The sequence below is a fragment of the Salmo trutta genome, chromosome 10 (genome assembly GCF_901001165.1).
Source record: "Salmo trutta chromosome 10, fSalTru1.1, whole genome shotgun sequence".
Taxonomy (NCBI): domain Eukaryota; kingdom Metazoa; phylum Chordata; class Actinopteri; order Salmoniformes; family Salmonidae; genus Salmo; species Salmo trutta.
Genome location: NC_042966.1, coordinates 12014915 through 12034849, shown reverse-complemented (window position 1 = coordinate 12034849; position 19935 = coordinate 12014915). Strand labels below are relative to the sequence as shown.

Sequence of the window (19935 nt, the reverse complement as noted above, 5' to 3'; positions counted from 1 at the left end):
GGTGCTATATCTAAATGTGAATATTCCATCAAATGGAATGACACATGACAGATTAAGGTTCCTTCATATTCAGCAATAAGTAGTACTGGATTAGCTTCCAAAAGCCTTTATTCAAATGTATTACAATGAAGAGTTTGTTGACAAATGTATTATTTCAAAATGTACACATTACATTGTCATACAATGTAACAAAACCAAGACTTAAAAAGTTCCCATAAGTTTTTCATAACACCTCCCAAAAAGGGAAAAGACAACAGCAATAGCCTAACAAAATTAATACATTTTTGAATTCCCACAGGATACATGTTGGCCTGATGATTTCTTCTCTTACTGCTAGAGATCCATCCTATATGTACCAGGTATCCAGTGGCAAGAGGTACAAGCAAACAAAGGTTAACCTCCAGTGTCTCCCATCTTTATTTTGATTGTTGCACGGTTCTGGGAAACAGTTCATGTCTAAGCTGGGGGAGAGGGGCTGAGGCTCAGCCTTCTGATAGGGGGACGTAGTGGGCTACGGGTCAATCTGGGCCCTTATAATGGTGGTGAAGAGGTGGAAGTGGGACGCAGGTTAGAAGTAACTCTGAAGAGGCTCTCCCAAGATGGTCTCCATCTCGTGGATCACCTTCTGTACTTGATGCTCCACCTCCTCGCATTCGTCTGTAACAGAGAAAAACACAGCAGTAAGCAGGGAAGTCACAAAATGGTGGCCATCGACCAAGTTCGCTAACTACACAAATATTTACAGTGCCTTCAGAAAAGATTCATACCCCTTAAATTTATTCCACATGTTTGTTGATTTACAGCCCGATTTAAAAATGGTTTAATTGTTTCTCACCCATGTACACACAATACCCCTATCTCAAGGTGATGTTTGCAGATTTATTGAATATTAAATACAGACATCTCATTTACATAAGCTAGGGAATGGGGATATACCTAGTCAGTTGCACAACTGAAAGCATTCTAACAAAATGTGTGTTCCGCATTTAACCCAACCCCTCAGAGAAGTGCGAGGGCTTGCCTTAATCGACACCCACATCATCGACACCCCCCCCCCCGTCTATGGTCGTTTGCATGCTGAAGCAGGTTCTCAAAGATTTGCCTGTATTTGGCTCCATTCATTGTTCCCCTCTATCCTTACCAGTCTCTGCTGATGAAAAGCATCCCCATAGCATGATGCTGCTGCCACCACCATGCTTCACGGTAGGGATGGTGTTAGACGGTGATGAGCTGTGCCTGGTTCTCCAAACATAGCGCTTTGCATTCAGGCCAAAGAGTAACATTTTTGTCTCATCAGACCACAGAATCTTTTGCCTTATGCTCAGTCTTTCATGTGCCGTTTTGCAAACTGAAGGGGTACCGTCATGTGCCTTTTTCTTAGGAGTGGCTTCAGTCTGGCCACTCTCCCATAAAGCCCAGATTGGTGAAGTGCTGTAAGACCGTTGTCCTTCTGGCAAGTTCTTATCTCAGCCAAGGAACTCTGTAGTTCTGTCAGAATAATCATTGGGTTCTTGGTCATCTCCCTGACCAAGGTCCTTCTTGCCCGATGGCTCAGTTTGATCAGATGGCCAGCTCTATGCAGAGTCTGGGTAGTTCCACATTTTTTAAATTTCCCAATAATGGAAACCATTGTGCTCTTGGAAACGTTCAACACTTTAGAAATATTTTTATACCCTTCCCCAGATATAATTGTGATGATGCATATATCTCGGAGATCTATGGACAGTTCCATGGACTTCATGGTATAGTTTCTGCTCTGAAATGCCCTGTCAACTGTGGGACCTTATATTGACAGGTGTGTGTTTCTTCCCATTTTATTTATATTTTTTAACCCCTTTTTCTCCCCAATTTTGTGGTATCCAATTGGTAGTTACAGTCTTGTCCCATCGCTGCAACTCCCGTACGGACTCGGCAGAGGCCGAGAGCAGTGCGTCCTCTGAAACACGACCCAGCCAAGCCGCACTACTTCTTGACACAATGCCCGCTTAACCCAGAAGCCGGCCACAACAATGTTTTGGAGGAAACACCGTACATTGCGACTGTCAGCGTGCATGTGCCGGCCCACCACAGGAGTCGCTAGAGCTCGATGGGACAAGGACATCCCGGCCGGCCAAACCCTCCCCTAACCAATTGTGCGACGGCTGCGACAGAGCCGGGACTAGAACCAGGATCTCTAGTGGCACAGCTAGCTCTGGGCCACTCGGGAGGCCCGTAGGTATGTTTCTTTCTAAATCATGTCCAAACTATTGAATTGGCCAACGGTGGACTCCAATCCAGTTCTAGTGACCTCTCAAGGACGATCAAAGGAAATTGGATGCCCCTGAGCTCATTTTGTAGTGTCATAGCAAAGGGGTGTGAACACTCATGTAAATTAGCTATTACTGGATTTAATTTTTTATACATTTGCAAAAATGTATAAAAACACATTTTCACTTTGCAATTATTGGGTAAATTGTATAGATGGGTGAAAAAAAAAAAAAAATAGAATCAATTTTGAATACAGGCTCAAACAAAATGTGGATTAACCTGTCTAGGATAGGGGGCAGTATTTTCACGGCCGGATGAAAAATGTACCCGATTTAAACTGGTTACTACTCTTGCCCAGAAACGAGAATATGCATATTATTAGTAAATTTGGATAGAAAACACTCTGAAGTTTCTAAAACTGTTTGAATGGTGTCTGTGAGTATAACAGAACTCATATGGCAGGCAAAAACCTGAGAAAATTCCAAGCAGGAAGTGGCCTGTCTAGAATTTGTAGTTCTTTTGATTCTCTATCAAAACTACAGTATCTGTGGGGTTACGTAGCACTTTCTAAGGCTTCCATTGGCTCTCTAAAGCCTTCAGAAAGCGGATTGAGGCGTTTCCTGTCTCTGGGCAGAGTATAGTAGCTCAGTTTCTCAGTGGTCTGCCTGGTGACAAAGAGATTGGATATGCGTGTTCACACGACCACGCTGTTTTTTTCTTTTCCTCTTTGAATGAATACACTATTGTCCGGTTGGAATATTATCGCTATTTTACAAGAAAAATACCATAAAAATTCATTTTAAACAGTGTTTGACATGCTTCTAAGTACGGTAATGGAACATTTAGATTTTTTTGGCTCGAAATGCGCTCGCGCGTTACCCTTTTGATAGTGACCTGAACGCACGAACAAAACGGAGGTATTTGGACATAGCTATGGATTATTTGGAACAAAAACAACATTTCTTGTGGAAGTAGCAGTCCTGGGAGTGCATTCTGACGAAGATCAGCAAAGGTAATACAATTTTTCTAATACTAATTCTGAGTTTAGTGTGCCCCGAAGTTGATGGGTGTCTGAATAGCTAGCCGTGATGGCTGAGCTATGTACTCAGAATATTGCAAAATGTGCTTTCGCCGAAAAGCTATTTTAAAATCTGACATAGCGATTTCATAAAGGAGTTCTGTATCTATAATTCTTAAAATAATTGTTACGTATTTTGTCAACATTTATGATGAGTAATTTAGTAAATTCACCAGAAGTTTTAGGTGGGAATGCATGTTCTGAACATCACACGCCAATGTAAAAATCTGTTTTTTGATATAAATATGAACTTGATTGAACAAAACATGCATGTATTGTATAACATATTGTCCTAGGATTGTCATCTGATGAAGATCATCAAAGGTTAGTGCTTCATTTAGCTGTGTTTTGGGTTTTTGTGACATATATGCTTGCTTGGAAAATGGCTGTGTGATTATTTTGGTCTATGTACTCTCCTGACATAATCTAATGTTTTGTTTTCGCTGTAAAGCCTTTTTGAAATCGGACAATGTGGTTAGATTAACGAGAGCCTTGTCTTTCAAATGGTGTAAAATAGTCGTATGTTTGAAAAATTTAAATTATTGCATTTGAGGTTTTTGTATTTCACGCCAGGCGCTCTTCCATTGGATATTGGTGAGGCGTTCCGTCTAGATGCAAGAGGTTTTAAGGGGCATACATACTTTCTGAAAGCACTGTAACTACCATTACACCACCCTGCTATTGTCCTACTTTCTTCAACTACCCTAGGCACATATGAGGATGAGAGGGATGTCTGCATACTGCCAAACCATATATTAATAAGCATCGCTCCTTTTTAGCTACAAGCAGAAAATAATATGCCGAGGAACAGTTTGCTTTCAAAATGACAAAATATAATAAACAATGCTTATTCGAAGAGGTTTCCAGATATGCTTAAATGGAATGCACTCTGCTACACAGAGGGGGGGACGGACAGACATGTCTCAAATATGCTAACATTACATAAACATTATAGCTGCAGAAAGAGAAAGTGTGGAGAAGAGAGAAATAAAAGGTGATGAGACAGTGAACCTACCCTCCATGAGTTCAGCCAGGAAGGGGATGGTCTCTGGTAGCAGGACCATGTAGTTCTCCCTCAGCTTAGAAGCCAGCTCCAGCAGCATCAGCAGGGCAGAGAAACGCACCTGATGGGGGGGGGGGGGGGGGGGGGAGAGAGAACAACAGGCCTTTATTTCAGTCACTTGATCACTCGTGGTCCTGGAGAGCTGCAGGTGGGCAGGGTTTTTGTGCTGACCCAGCACTAACACACCAGCTAACTATGGTCTTAATGACTACTTGAATCACATGTCTGTTGGTACTAGGTTGGGAATCCAATCCAACTTCTTCACACTTCTCAGACGTCTCACCTTGGAAGAGCTGTGTCGCGTCTTCAACAGGATCTGGTAGTTGAGGGTCTTCCACAGAGTGTCGTCACCCACGGCAACGCAGAACTGGCCCACGCACGGCACCAGGTGCTTGGTGACTCTGGTCTGGTAAACCTCCTCTCCACCCAGGGTGTTCTCCAACTACACACAAGACAGGCAGACATTTATACACCACTGCTATAGGGGAGAACAGGGGACCACAAGAATAGAATAGGGCATAAGGAAAAGGCGCACGGCATCCATATTAGGAAGACCCTCAGTTGTAAAGCTTGCCATTTCTGTGGATGAATCCTTTGTTATAGTGATGTGAGAGAGGGGTGAGGCTGACCTGATCGACCAGAGGGGTCATGAGGGAGTCGGCTCTCTCCTTGCTGACGAAGCGCTGCGTGTCGTACAGGCAGATCTTATGGAGGCAGTCCAGTATGTACTCCAGCAGCAGGCAACGCTTCTCAATGTTGTCGTCTGTGTCAAAGAAGGCTTCATCTGAATGAGGGAAGGAGTGGATTAAAAGAGGGAAAATAAGCAAAAGACCTTCAAATACTTCCCGGAGTGCCTTGAGTTAATCATTCACGTGACTCAAAACCAACAGTGAACCAGAAATGGGCAAATCCCCATCAAACACGACCGTAGTTGTCCAGCAAAGCCAAACTAATCCAGACACTTCATCTTAGAGACCTTCGATTCATAGACAGTCTGTAACCACACATGAGAGAGAGAGGAGACACCCACCTGTCTTTGTGACGTTGGTCTGACGGAGCAGGTCAGAGACGGGCTTGACCAGGTGACCGGCAAACAGGACAAAGAGCCCCTTGAGCCTGTCTGCGATGCTGTCCGACAGGCGGTAGAAGGTCAGCAGGCGGTCCTTGGCTACGCTCTCAGTCTTGCACCAATCAAAGAGCTGCATGGGCATAAACACAGTTAAGCACCATGACTCTTCAAGTGATTACATTTGGACTAATACTGGGAGATAAGTGTGCTTTGGGAATTAGGGTACCATCTAATAAAATAAAAAAAACAAGGAACACACAAAACAACTGAAGTAGGACAGCGTCGATTCTCAAGTAATGATGCTTACTTTGAAGAACAGGGGCCTGAAGGTGACTTCAGATAGCTTCATAACCATGGCCAGGAGACAGTCGATCACATAGCCCTCAATCTCCTTGGTCTTCTCCAGATCACCCTGCAAACAAACACGACAGTCTTAACTATGGCAGACAAAAACAAAGAATTTAGTGAGTGTCATTCAAACTGTTATGAGCTCAACAGAGAGAGAGAGACATACTTGGCAGTGTTGGGCCCGGAAGTCCAGCGCAATTAGGAAGAAGGACGTAAGCTCTGATTGGTGGGAGGTCAGCTGATCCTTCTCCATGTGACCAATGTGCTCCTTCAAGATGCTCATCAGGGGACCCAGCTGGCTCTGTGAAAATGAAAGGAGAAACACTCAATACATGACCACACAATGTGAACATCATTTTTTCCCTCCATCCTCACATATCCCAGGCTATTCCATGTAATTCACCACCTACCTGTTTGGAGTTCACCGTCTTGCTGTAGCACTTGGTGAGGGTGGGCAGCAGGACCCTGGGGGGCACCTTGGTGGCCACAGTGGTCCTGAGGGAGGCCAGTCGCACGGCCAGCTGTGGGGTGGTGGTGGCCTTCTCTGCCACCCGTGTCAGTCGAGCCACCTGGGGGACACATTACACCGTTACATCATTTCAGTACGACAGGTCCCAGTCGATGTATTGTATGTTTACTATACGTTTATTATGATAGAAACCAGATGGACGTGTGTGTATGGAATAGTAGAAGTTACCTGAAGCAGTGTGTCCTGCAGGTAGGGACTGATGAAGTGAGGCAGGGTCTCAGTGACGCGTTGCAGAGCTGTGACGGCACTCAACATGTAGAGCTCATTAGACAACACCTCTTTTCTCTCGGTTAGAGACTGCAGCACCGCCGGCATCAGCCTGACAACATGAGGGGACTCGAGTCAAACTTCTGACACCACATTAGTGACAGTTTACCTAGGGTATATTATTTGTAAATATTTGTGTACTATAAAAGCGTTTATAGGAAAATATTATTAATTGATTTAACAAAATGCACTGGTCTGTGAACTACGCTGCCTGTATCTACCGTGAACACAGAAGCGTAGACTGTGTACCTGGGCAGCTGTGGGATGGCGAGGGCCTTCAGAGTGCTGGCCACCTCAGCGATACACAGTAGGGCACTGCCCATCACGTTCTTCTCCTCCTCCGGTGACACCACGATCTCCACGGCCCGGTTTAGCACCGGTACAAACGCCTCCTTATGATCCGAGCCAAAACTGCGGCACAGCAGTTTGAGGCTGTAGAGGGCCGTCTGCCTGTTGATGGCCTGCTCCTCCTCCATGACATTGACCTTGCCGTGACCATGTCCCACAATGGCCAGCAGGTCACCTGTCAGGTCCAGAAGCACTGTCACCTGGGGTGAGATGTCAAAGGTCAGGACTACCCCCAACTACTCAAAACATACACACACAGAATATCCCCAGTCTGTGTAATAACCTGCTTCTCCTGCCACTGGGTTTTCTGGTGCAGCTTGTTGTTGAGCAGCTCCATAGCCTTCCGCCTTACAGACGGTAGTTGGTTACCCATCAGGCCTCGCATCACCGTGATGAACGTATCCGTGGGCAACAGGGCGTTGACCTGGCGATCAAAACACAGAAAAAAGAAAATGTAGGATCTCACAATGCAAACCTGGCTAGTTTTTTCTTGATATTGTAACAACCTTGGTTTGCCTTTATTTTCTATGACTGAGTAGAGTACACGTCTTTTCGTCTCTGTGGCAGACTTACTTTGTCCAGGACATCGTAGGCCTTATTGAGCAGAGCTCTCCAGAACTTGCCAGTTGGTTTGTCAGTGTTCTCCTCCACACAGCGAGCCACAGTGTGGATGTAGCAAAGGATCTCCTCCAGAAGACTAAACAGGACATCAGAACAACATTGTGATACAGGGATCATTTGGAACATTCTAAGATCTGCTTTTTATCTTAGTCAAACAAATTGAAATCACCACAAAAAAAAATATCTAATTTAATCACCAATTCCTTGCGCCACATGGTTGGTTAGTTTAAGAAGGTCTCACCTTTGCTGTAGCTTCTGCAGAGAATCCTCCACGATGTCACCGCCCGCCGCAATCTGGAAGACACACACACAGTTAACAAACTACACTGATACATGACAGACGTTAAACTTGAGTTACATAGCCTTTTCCCAGATCTGGTTTTGCTGTCTTGCCAATGGTGTCAACTGTTTTGCTAATAGTATTGGCAAGACAGCACAAACAGATCTGGGAACCAGGCTACAGTTATATTACCATTCCCACAAAGCTGCCGGCGGCCAAGAGTTGGGCCATGAAGGAGACCGAGAGGAACTTGAAGTGGCGCAGCTCTTTGCTGCTGTGGGCCTCCATGTTGAAGATCAGGTCCTCTGCCTTCTCCTTCTCGGCTCCCCTGCCACGTGATGGCCTCTTCACAGGTCCTGCACAAAACAAAAATGGAGTACGTTGTAAAAAAAGAAATAAAACCTGGTCCCTAAAGAGAATCTGTCTTGATGTTAGCTTTGTTACATAGACCCACACAGCACACCCAGCCTTCACAACAGACTAAAACGCATTGCAGGTTTGTTGAGTTCCTCACCGTCCTCTTTGTCCTGCGGCAGCGCCATGAGATACTTCAGGATCTTTATGAGAGAGACGAGCTGTTCCTCCACCTCAAACTCACAGCACACTGAGATCCAGAACTCCACATCCCTCTCCAACGCAGCATCCTGAGAAGAGACGGACAAACATGGCGGCTTAAAGCGTTTCCTGAAGATTTTGCGCATAAAACCTAGAGCAAATTCCAAAGACACTTTTCAACAGAGGCCATAGACATACCTTCTAAAAACACGCGCGCACACCTTTTTAAGTAGTATATTCCGTTGTGTTGATATTTCAGTCGAGCTTTTCTCACGGCCTACCTTATCTGTGGCGTTGGTCTGGGTAGCGTGCTGCTTGAACAGGAGCAGCAGTAGGACCCAGAGGAAGCGGGCGGGCCCCAGGGTGGTCATCAGCTGGGACAGGATGGGCAGACGGCGGTGCTCGGGCACGTGGGGCAGCGCGTCGGCGAACACGTGCACGATGCGCGTCACCACCGCCTCCATGTGAGCGGTTGACTCGCCGTCGCCACTCTCATTGGCCTAGAAACAAGCAAAACAGACATGCGTGTTTTTCTGAAAAGTGGGAAGTAGAGAGAAACTCAGCAACCATGCCAAACCAGTGTGCAGGTTGCTCACACAACGCTTAAAACATCCTTTAAAGAGACAACTGACAACAATTGACGTCAAAGCCCCTGTGATGAATGTCCTAGAGCTGAAATAACCGAGCGCCACTGACACGCGGCCCTCAGCTTTGGATCTCTAGTTTGATCTAGCATCCTTTCTTGTCCCAGAAGCTAACATTAGCAACTAGGGGGTTTACGAGAATGCACAATACATTTGTTTTTGATTGGCATTTACCACCCACATCTCCAGTGTTCATGTAATGCCAACCAAAACAACACATGACGTATTATTCACATACATAGCATATTAGATGAGTGGAAGTGAGACGATGGCCAGGCCAAAGCTATCCTACATCCCTGACCGCTTGTTGGTTGACTCACCTTGATGAGGGCAGGGATGACCGTCCGGACGGTCTTGTTGATGACCTGAAAGCTGTAGGTGTCGTCCAGACGCATGATGTTGGCGCCCATGAAGGTGAAGATGGGCATGATGTTGTGCAGGACTTTCTCCTGGGAAAGAATAGAAGGGGGTGGGGTCAAAGGTCATTGGAAACACAGATTGGAAACAGTTTCTGATGGTTTACAGATGGCTCTGTGATGGTTGCGAGATGGTTCTTCGAGAGATTAATTCCGTGACGAATGAGAGACTGCTTTTGAGATGGCTGAGAGATGACTGTGTACAGCACTCACAGGGAAGATGCCAGCCACGCTTCCCAGAAGGAGCAGGGCATGATGGTGGGTCTGGGGCATGTCGGACATCCTCACACACTGCACCACAATCTCCACGTTGAACTTGTCCTCATCCAGCACATCTGAGTGTGGAGGACAAACGGTCAGTCACACACACACACACACACATTTTTAGAAAAGCCTGAAGGGTGCCTCTGGGCAAAAAAAAAGAAAAAGTATTTAGTCTTATCACCTTCGCTGACGGGTCCTCCGTCAGGGGAGAGCTTCTGGCAGACGTTGAGCAGGCAGCCGAGGATAAGCTGCTTGGTGTACTCTAGGTTGCCTCGCTCCACGGTGGACGTCTCCAGACACCTGAGTGGCCAGAGATGAACAACGGTTTTTTGCAGCGCATACTAAATAGTGCGCTGGTGTAGATAATTGGGAACATGGTTGGCCTTGGTCAGGCTGAGGCTCAGAGAGTGTGCAGCTGGTTGTACCTGGAGAGCAGGCTGAAGAGAGCGGGCACCAGCGTCTGTGGCCTCTTCAGCTTCTTCTTGTGCTGCAGCAGCTCCAGGATGAGAGTCACCCTCTGCCAGGACACAGCGCCCTCTTTTGGCACTGCCTGAGAAGTGTCCTGGGCCTTCCTATATAAAGCCCAGAAACACAGTGGCTCAAGTCAAGTCCATCATAGTGGCTCCAAGTCAAATTGCATTGTAACCAATGAGGTGATTGTATCTAGTCTACGGCTTATTGTAATCAAATGTAGGCCAGTTAGAGTAGATGTTCCTCACCTCTGCAGCATCTTGCTCCTGCGGGTCTGCTGTACTGACACGGTGACTTTGGGCTTCTCTGCTGGGGCTAGCTCGTTAGCCACTAGCTCGCCGTCCACAGCAATCTACAGTGAGAGGACAGCATTAGCATCTTGTGTGGTGGTAGTGAATGATGGCTTCCCTGTAGATACAGTATGCAGAGGTTCCTCCTCACCCCTTTGAAGACACTGCTGATGGTCTGGGCACAGACAGGACTCTTGCTCTCCACCAGCAAGTCAAACATCACCCCCAGGAGCCTCTGCTGGACCTTCTCATCTCCGAGCGCTGAGTAGAACGCCTTGGTGATCTGAGAACGAACAACAGGGTCATGTTCAGTAGGAGCAAACGGGAGAAAACATTATGAAAAGGTAGATGGAAAATGAGGGTTGTCATTGTAGAAGTTTCAAAACGTTTACATTTATTTTGTGCCCACTGAACATGACGCAGGCAATAGGCCGGTATTTTGACGGCACAGAAATGAGTAGCATACAGCCTTTGTATCATCCCAGAGTATGATCGTATGGATCTCAGTCAGGGAGAGCCATGCTGCTACAGCGTACCTGTTCCAGGGCAATGATCTGAAAGCAGGGGATATCAGGGTAGGGCTTAGACACCGTGCCCAGGGCCTTGATGAAGAGCTCCAGACAGTCCTGGTCCTTCACCAGGAGGGGGGCTGCGTGCTCGTTGTACTTCCCCAGGACCAGCTGCATGAGCAGGGCCTCGTCCTTTAGGACAGTGGGGTTCTCCGGCCCGCTCTGCTCCAGCAGGCGCTCCAGGACAGGCATTAGGACAGACAACACTGACTAAGAAGAGAAAAAAGAAAAGAAAAACAGAGACCGGGATATAAAATATGGCTTTACAAAAACTCCAATGCCCAGATAAGAGATGTCATATAAAAAAAAAAGAGGCTTCAGAGTTGCTCCTGATCCGGTCACATCACCGTCAGGAAATAGGTTTCACATTAGATGAAGGCCTTCTTAAATTTCTGTTGTCATTCCCTGCCCACTCACCTCTCCATTGACCTCTCCCAGAGCCCTCAGTATGGTCTTGGCAGTGTAGGCAGGGCAGTTGGCCACCTGGACACCCAGCAGCAGCTCCTCCAACCCCGCCAGCAGCTTCTTGTCCCGGGCCTTGCCTTTCCCTGCCCCCGTTACAGCCTCCTCATAGAGCTTCCCCAGGGCCTAGAGAAAAACACATTTGGATAGTGTGTATGATAACATTTACTGTGAATATAACATGAAATAAATGTGCGCGAGTGTGTATTATTTCTATTTGATACACAACGTTTCACTGAGGATACAAATGATGTGTGTGCGCCTCTCACCTGGCTGAGGTGAGTTGGGCCAGTGGTGAGCTCCTCGGTGGTCTTCAGCAGCCTGTCTATGATGGAGTGGAAGGGAGAGCTATCCACCTGGGCTAGTGTCTGGAGGGTGGCTGTGGCTGCCCTCCTCACCTCACGGACAGGGGAGCTCAGACAGGCCAGCAGGGACAGCACAACTATAAAGGGAAAACCATATTTTCAACTTTGTTACTAATACACCGTCACTACTCAATCCATTTGCTTGTTACTCCACTAATACCTTCTCCATTGTCCTAGCAGGGCGTGATTGTTGAGACATGGGTTTTTATTACACGGTCATAAAAAGAGCAGGTAATAAGCTTTAATACACCACAACACAGTAGCAACGGTTCTCGTCCCAGACAACTGATGGTAATTTTCAGACTACGCCAAACTCTATACATCAAATACAATTCTCCAGGCTACCTGGTGATGAGCCTGATGCCAGCAGTGTGAGGGTCTTCCCTGGCTGGGCGCTGAGGAGGGCTCTGCCCACATAGAGGGCCTGGGTTTGCAAAATGGCATTGACCTTACAGTCCAGCTGATCTCCTAGGTTACTGCCGTAACCCCACACCAGACTCAGGAACTTGAAGAGCTCCAGGGGATCACTCAGGTGGACCTGGGACAAATGGAGGGGGTTGAGGAATAGAATAATGTGGACTCAGTGAGGCAGTTGAACGTAAAACAGGATATTTCTTTGTCTTACCTACTTTCACAAAAACACTAACTTACATTTTAATGATTAAATAATGGTTAAATTGTAGCCTCCTTAAAGGAATGCTGGACTTTCCCTCGAGTGAAGCTATGCTCCAATGAGTGGAGTTGAAGCATCGGTCTGTGCACTGAAATCCATTGTGCAACATATGAAGATTCAGTACCTGAAAGAGCAGCTTCATCAGGGCCCTGAAGCTGGCTGCCATGTGGCCCTGGCCTGCCCCTGTGATGATGACGTCAAACAGGCGACACAGCAACCGGAGGTAGCAGCAAGTGTTGGTGTCCAGCTTCTCTGGGTTCCACCACGTCTCACCTGACAGGAAGCAAGCAGTCTTGTCAGCCTCTTTCCTTTTAACTCAGTGTGTGACCAAGTGACAAAAATAATTGGTGATAGGAGAGTGTTAAACATAATGAAAAACAATATGTAGCCAATTGCTTTCAAGAAGGAAAAAGTTTTTTTTTTGTATATTTATTTTTTAAATGTACACTGCTGCTACTCGCCGTTTATTATCTATGCATAGTCACTTTACACCTACCTACATCTACATATTACCTCGACTAACCTGTATCCCCGCACACTGACAGTACCGGCACCCATTGTATTTAGCCTCGTTATTGTTATTTTATTGTGTTAATTTTTATTTAATTTTTTACTTTTGTTTATTTAGTAAATATTTTCTTAACTACATTGTTGGTTAAGGGCTTGTAAGTAAGCATTTCACGGTAAGGTCTAAACCTGTTGTATTCGGCGCGTGTGACAAATAAAATTGGATTTGATCGACTTACCTTTGAAGGAAGTGTCATGGCACTTCAGGGTGGATATGAGCCCTCTGAGCAGTGACACCAGCAGCACCGCATACTCTGTATCCATGCTCTGCCCTGCCCTGAGCTTCTGCAGGTACTCTCCCAGCCCCGCAGAGAAGGAGAGAGACACATCCTCCTGCTGCTGGCAACACAACAGAAGAAAATAAGGTAAACCATTTCATACGGACTTCAACAGCCCAGAAAAGTATAGATCGGGTAAAGGAATCGCAGGATAAAAAAAATAATAAAAAAATACAAAGACGGAAAGTAAATATCACAAGAGACATCTGTCATTTATGTAGTTGTACAAACCGCCACTCCCTCTCACCGTAGGCATGTCTTTCTGGGTGAGTTCCAGTATTGCAGGCTCCAGCAGGGAGTAGACACTCTGGGCTGTGTGGAGGTGCTGGGTCTCACTCATGTCCCCCAGGCCCTGTAGTAAGGTCTGGCTCAGCACCACGAACGCTGCCCTCTCCCTCAGGCTGCCCCGCTGGACTGCTACCACCCCAGCCAGCTTCTCCAGCTAGCAGACATGCAAATTAGGTGAAGGGTGAGTTGTTTTACTCTGGACCCTTTCACATCGAACCCAACAAGCTCATCTAAATTCCTAGTGCTTAACCTAGTTAGCAAAGAGCTCTAAAATCACTAGATCAACGTAAGGAAAGGAACACCGTTTTGTTTTCATTGCACTCGGAATTCAATTGAACTTGACTTAGAAAGGCCACCAAATGTTTACTAATCCACTCACAGCATTACGTTTGGAAAAGGGGTCCATGTTAGACAGGTTCTTGGTCAGTGTTGAGATGAGATGCTGGTTGGCCAACCCAATGAAGTCCGGCTGAGAACTCCTCTCCACCACGGCCTTGAGCGCTGTAGAGCAGAGGGGAGAGATAGGAAGTAGTTACAGTGCCGGCCCAATATATTGGCACCCTCCCACTTTTCTTAAATAATTTATTCTAAAATAAGTTTTTAGCTCTCGCCACAGGTTTTTGATGCGATTCAGATCTGGACTCTTTGCTGGCCACTCCAGCATTTCTTCTTGAAACATTCCTGAGTACTGGTTGATGCGCGTTTGTGGTCATCGTCCTGCTGGAAGACCCACAACCTTCAATGGAGATCAGCTGATATGTATTGCCAAAGAGGTCTAACTTTGTTTCATTGGTTCACATAACATTTTCCCCAGGACTTAAGCTTGTTTACATGTTTTTTTTTTTTTTTAAGAAGTTCAATCAGGCTTTCTCGGGTCTCCTTCAGCAGTGGGTTCTTCCTTTGTTTACCGGCAACCAAATTAAGCATTCAAACACCCTTCCTACAATCAAACATAGGGAAGATTCGATAATGCTGCAGGGCTGCTTTGCTGCCTCTGGTACTGGGGGCCTTGAATGTATGCACGACATCATGAAATCAAAATATTAATAAGGTGTTTTGTAGTGCAATGTTGAACCTAGTGTCCAAAAACTGTCTCTGTTGAAGGTTGTGGGTCTTCCAGCAGAACAACCCTAAACACACGTCAAAAGCACCTTGGAATGGTTCAAGAAGAAACTCTGGACTGTTCTGGAATGGCCAACAAAGAGTCCAGATCTGAATCACATCCATACCCTGTGGCAAGTGCTGAAAACAGCAGTTGGTGGAGGGAACCGCTCAAACATTGAACAATATGGGCAGTTTGCTGCTTTAGAATGGGCCAAATTGCCAGTAGAAAGGTACAGCCAAGTCAATTGATGGCTTCAAGAAGAATTTGTTGGCAGTTATCTTGGCCAAATGCTGTGCAACAACGTACTAGGGATGCCAATAATTTAGTCCATGCCATTTATCTTTATTTTCTAAATAAAAATTGTTAACTTAAGTTCACAAAAATAAAATTGGTTCTGCAATGTTGAAAATCCAACAACGAGGTGTGGAAACCAAACATTTTTTTTCCAATTTCAACTTATTTAAGAAGAAATAGGGAATTATTCAAGAAAAAAGTGCAAGGGTGCCAATATATTTGGCCGGCACTGTATAGTACACATACCTTCTTATTCTCTGGAAGCAGACAATCCTAACAATCTGAATTTTGATTTAGATTAGTGGCATCAAGCTAGAGTATACGGGTATATATGATCCCTCTATTTACCAAAGTACCCTCCATAGCATTCTCAGTAAAACGTTTGCAAGTGTCCTCAAAGACAAAAAAATGAAAAATACATTTATTGTGAAACCATTTTCGAATGCGTTTACCATAGGCCCAGCCCTGAGTGAGGTTGTGCTGGGATATGATGGAGGACTGGGCCACGCAGGTGGCCAGCTGGAGGTCTGGGGAGTCGGGCAGGGCCGAGGTGACCACAAGAAAGGGCAAAAGACCCCAGACGACACAAGCCTTAAGGTCAGAGTTCCCTTCAACCAGTCTGGGTTCATCCAGAACCCTCACTGCCTCCTTCAACACTGGACACCTATGAGGAAGCACATGGAAGCCATTCAATAATCACACTACGAATTTGGAGTTATTTGGGGAATTGATGTGCATTTCAAAGAACTGAAAACAGCATTAACCAGTTTCCAGCATTTGAGAGGTCTACACGTTGTAGCAGTGAGAGGAGACATGACACAGTGTCCTCTGGATCCAGGCGATCAACGTAGAGCTGTGGAGGGAAATATGATAAGTTAGGTTTAATCACTAGTAGATTCCAATATGAATGTACTTGAAAGTCTCATGTTCCAGCCAGTCACCTCCAGGGCCTTCAGGGTTGCAGCCACCACCTCTGGGATGTCATCCTTCATACGCTCCAGCAGAGCCTCCTTCAGGAAGGCCTGGTCAAAACCCCCCTGTCCTGAGGTGACAATGCCCATCAGGTGTTCCACAGCCATGTGCCTCACAGAGGGGAGTGGGTGCTTCAGGCTCAACACGAGGGAGGTGTCAGAGTCCCCGAGGATCTGTAACCCCCCAAAAACATGTTAAAAAGACAGCAGAGTGTAAGAAAACAAAATTACACAGAATGGCTTTGAGGAGGTTGAGCTGATCTCCTAGATATCTGCCTAAGTGCAGCCTTCACCCAGAACCTTCTCAGCCAGGGCGCTGCTGCCTACCTGGTACTTGCCACTGCTCATGGACAGGGAGATGAATTGGTGGAATAGGTTCTTGTCCTCTGCGCTAGAGATGTCACTCACATGGCCCTCCAGGACCATGTACACAGCACCTGGGTACCTGCAACAACAGACATGTCAGTGTAATCAATATACACACAATGGAGTGGGAAGGAACGAGGACACACGTTGTGGTTCAGCAGCTGAGAGAATAACTACAGTTTGGCTACTACCAATTGAAAGGGAAGCAAGTAGCCCTCAATTAATGCCAGTGTTTAAAAGAAAAGGCCAAACTTACTTTGACTCGAACAGTCGGACTAATGGCAGCAAGCGCTGGTTGAGGGCAGCGACACCCTCAGCAGAGAGCCGACTCTGGGAGAGGTATTCCTCAAGTAGCATCTTTGCTACTGTGTTATCGAGACCACCAGACAGTGGAAGGCCTTGAAGGACAGACTCGAACAGGTTCCCATGGCGGGTGCTCTCTGAGGGCTCCTCAGTCTCCATCTCATCTATAACATACAAAAGACAACACTTTTATCTTTCATATTAAAGGGATTCAATGGCAATATACATACGCATCCAGGTTAAAAAACAAAGTCAGATGCAGGTATACACTGCTACTCACCAGTGCCGGTGGTGACAAGAGCATGAACCAGGTGAGGCAGCAGGTAGCGTAATAAGGGACTGATGTCATGAACTGCAGCCATTGCCTGGAGGGAGGGGACCAAGGAAGTCACAGCACACAGCTGGCCAAAGGATCTAAAGGACCATTTTTAAATAAAACACAGAGAATGCCAATTAAGAAACGCCAAACAATCCTAAGATGCCCTAAAATGACACACACTCAAAGTGATGAAATAGTTTCAAAAAGTAAAATTCTTCCTATTCCACTTCTTCACTCACTTTGGGCCGACAGTGCCCTCCTTCTGGTTCTGCAGGAGGACGATGAGGCAGCCCAGGCCCTCTTTAGGCAGCACAGGCTCCTTGCACAGTGACTTGCTGACCTGCAGGGCCAGAATGTCCACCAGCTGGGCCTCCATCACCACCTTCACAGCCAGCTGGCACACTATCATGTAGGTGGCAGCCTTGTAGTCTGTCAAAGAGGACTTCAAACCCTGGAGACACAAAGGAAATGGTCAGCATGAGCTGAACAGTGTCCTCGTGGTTTATTCCTTAACTTCAATAAAAAAAAAAGGTTTCTGTATCGGTGTCAACGCCTCAAAATAGAATGGTTTCTTACGAAGCTTAAATGCAGTATCTAACCTTCTGAACATAAGGCAGCAGCTTGGATATGATTGTGTCGGAGACTTTCTCCACAGCATCCAAAGCCGGTACAATAGTGGAGGCATAAAAAGAGAAAATCACTCGAAGCTGGGCACAGTTGCCAGAATGTCCTGAATATCCCTGCAAAAAAAGAAGACCAACAAAAACAGGTCAAGATGAGGCACTGTGCTTGATACCTGAGCATACATGTAAGCTATATTGAGGTATAAGGCAATGTATTGGGTTTACCTTGATTGACTTCGTGACCAGGGTGCAGATGAAATCCATGAAGCCCAAGTCTTTGTAACAGTGAGTGATTAGGGTTCCTCTGGCCAAAGGAACTCCTGGTTTCTGTAAGGAAATCAACACAATGGTCATTGATGACATGCTGATTATAATGAAAAATAACAACAAAATCTATCAACTTCCAATAGTTATGCTCATAAATCATAGCTAGCTTCTATAGCAATTACCTGAAGCCTCTCGAGCCAATTCCATCGATTAGTGGGGTCCTTTAACTTAAAAAGCTGAATGACTCTGACAAACACTTTAGTCTCGTGATAGGGCAAGGCACAGGCAAGCAGTGTGTCCACATTATACAGGTGGATGTGGAACCTGCAAGGATGAAAGAGAATAACAACCAGTATTACCACAATGTCAATAAAACAAATTCAATATGAATAGGCTACATACACCGAGGCAATGAAAACAGCAGCTTAGACACACTTTCCTTCAAATGTAAACATAACACTTGATTGAGAGAATATCCTGTAGATAGAAAAATGGGGGGGCACCTGTGTACAAGCCACTCGATGCACTTCTGGGCAGGCTTGAGTAGAAAGTACGGGGACAGGCGTGTAAGAAATAGGGAGATGCCTGCGTCAAGTTTCTTGTTGACCTCCTTGGACTGGACACTGCGCTCCATGTCCACTGAGGCTTGGCTGAAGAGTGTCTCCTGGAACTCACTGAATGCAGGCTCGATGCCCAGGAGTTCCTCGAGCCCTGTGCATCCTAAAATGCAAGAGAAAAGAGATAGTCCGGAAAAGCAGCTGAGAAGTTTAAACAGTAGTCATTTAGAAGTCAACAAGCTGCAACAGTGAAGTCAAGACTGACATCAGGAAGACCCGTGTCAAACGTACCAAGTGCAAAGAAGGTGCTTCTATCCATACTGGAAGCATCTTTAGGGTCAAACAGTAGGGATGCAACCTCCCGACGAGTGAGCAGATTGGGGTCATTTTGTGGCAAGGCCAGGCGTTTCAACTGGTGGGCTAAAGATGTCATTGTGTCAGGTTCTTAAGATCTGTTGGGAGAGGCAATCATTATAACGTTACCTTTGACACTGTACTGCATATTTCTAGTACTAGTAAGCTAACGTTGGCTAACCAAAAAAATCGTATCTATGCCCAAACTGTTAGCTAGCATTTTTTGCCGGCTGCTAGCCCATAGTTCATAAACGACCAGCTTTAACACCCGAAGCTATGCGCTACTACATTACTGGGGTCATTCTTCTGTGGATTTAAAAACACAACGTAAGATAGGTATAAAACATTATTATTGTAGAGTTAGTTGTTACTGTACCTCGGATCCGCACTCCTACTTTCCCACACGTGCGTTTTCTCTGACCTCTCTGATGGTATTCACATCCGGTTCACGACACGTACTTCAAAATAAAAGTGGCTAAACCACAGCCCTTTTCTATTTTTTCAGTAAAAAAAAAATATATGCTGTATTCAATGCAGTGAAATTACACAGCAGTCATTTTAGAGAGTTGAAATAACATAAAAAGCCTTTGTCAGTGTTAAGAAAGCCCTCTGTTCAACTCCAGTCCACAGGGTGCCGGTAAAGCACCAGTGAAGTGTGTTTACCGCCGGCATAAAACAGAAGAAGATATACGTTTACGTCACCGTTGACCGCGAAGGAGAGAACTGTGGTCCATACTCGTGTGATATTTCATTTTCGTTCGGGTTTTATCATGGTTATTTTGAGAGTCCTTTGTAAATGAAATGTTATTTGTAAGTATTCTGGGATTAGTTGTATTTGGACGGTTTTGGAGTGCTTATCAAGAAACATTTACTGTCAAACTGCGACAAGAGTTAACTAACGTTAGCTAACCGGTCATCTGTCAACGTTAGCAAACTAACCGGTCACCTGTCAACGATAGCTAGCAGCTCGTCCATCGTGTGGCAACATTTACCCGTATTTGTAAACCATTTAGCTACATTGACATTAAGGTAAGCAGACATATCCATGAACAGTATATAATATTAACTACTTTGGCAAACCGCT

General features: G+C 45.7%; 1 protein-coding gene and 1 non-coding gene across 4 annotated transcripts; both read right to left on the bottom strand.

The window, feature by feature from the left end:
- Positions 1-90: 90 nt before the first annotated feature.
- On the bottom strand, positions 91-19329 carry heatr1 (HEAT repeat containing 1). 3 transcript variants are annotated; one of them, XR_003879691.1, is made up of 44 exons: positions 19228-19329; positions 18789-18949; positions 18444-18660; positions 18123-18264; positions 17899-18000; positions 17650-17790; positions 17290-17501; positions 17012-17145; positions 16685-16895; positions 16390-16507; positions 16033-16236; positions 15856-15944; positions 15544-15755; positions 14072-14193; positions 13652-13846; positions 13306-13465; positions 12684-12832; positions 12232-12424; positions 11791-11963; positions 11477-11647; positions 11027-11269; positions 10642-10773; positions 10449-10552; positions 10155-10301; positions 9911-10029; positions 9679-9800; positions 9370-9498; positions 8687-8905; positions 8365-8494; positions 8043-8206; positions 7812-7864; positions 7523-7646; positions 7233-7373; positions 6851-7149; positions 6503-6653; positions 6216-6374; positions 5972-6106; positions 5765-5869; positions 5419-5587; positions 5018-5172; positions 4672-4830; positions 4341-4449; positions 494-657; positions 91-273 (listed from the first exon to the last, which is right to left on the bottom strand). XR_003879691.1 is itself a non-coding variant. In XM_029764421.1 (43 exons), exons 2-43 carry the CDS (start codon positions 18928-18930, stop codon positions 569-571), a joined length of 6444 nt encoding a protein of 2147 aa, XP_029620281.1. In that variant the 5' UTR covers positions 18931-18949; positions 19228-19329; the 3' UTR covers positions 91-568. The 3 variants fall into 3 exon arrangements, 2 of the variants coding, with proteins under 2 accessions (XP_029620281.1, XP_029620282.1); XM_029764421.1 differs by having other exon boundaries at positions 91-657; XM_029764422.1 differs by having other exon boundaries at positions 91-657; positions 13306-13462.
- Positions 9065-9195, bottom strand: LOC115201799 (small nucleolar RNA SNORA14). The gene has a single exon (XR_003879830.1). It is a non-coding gene; the product is annotated as a small nucleolar RNA SNORA14 (small nucleolar RNA).
- Positions 19330-19935: the final 606 nt, after the last annotated feature.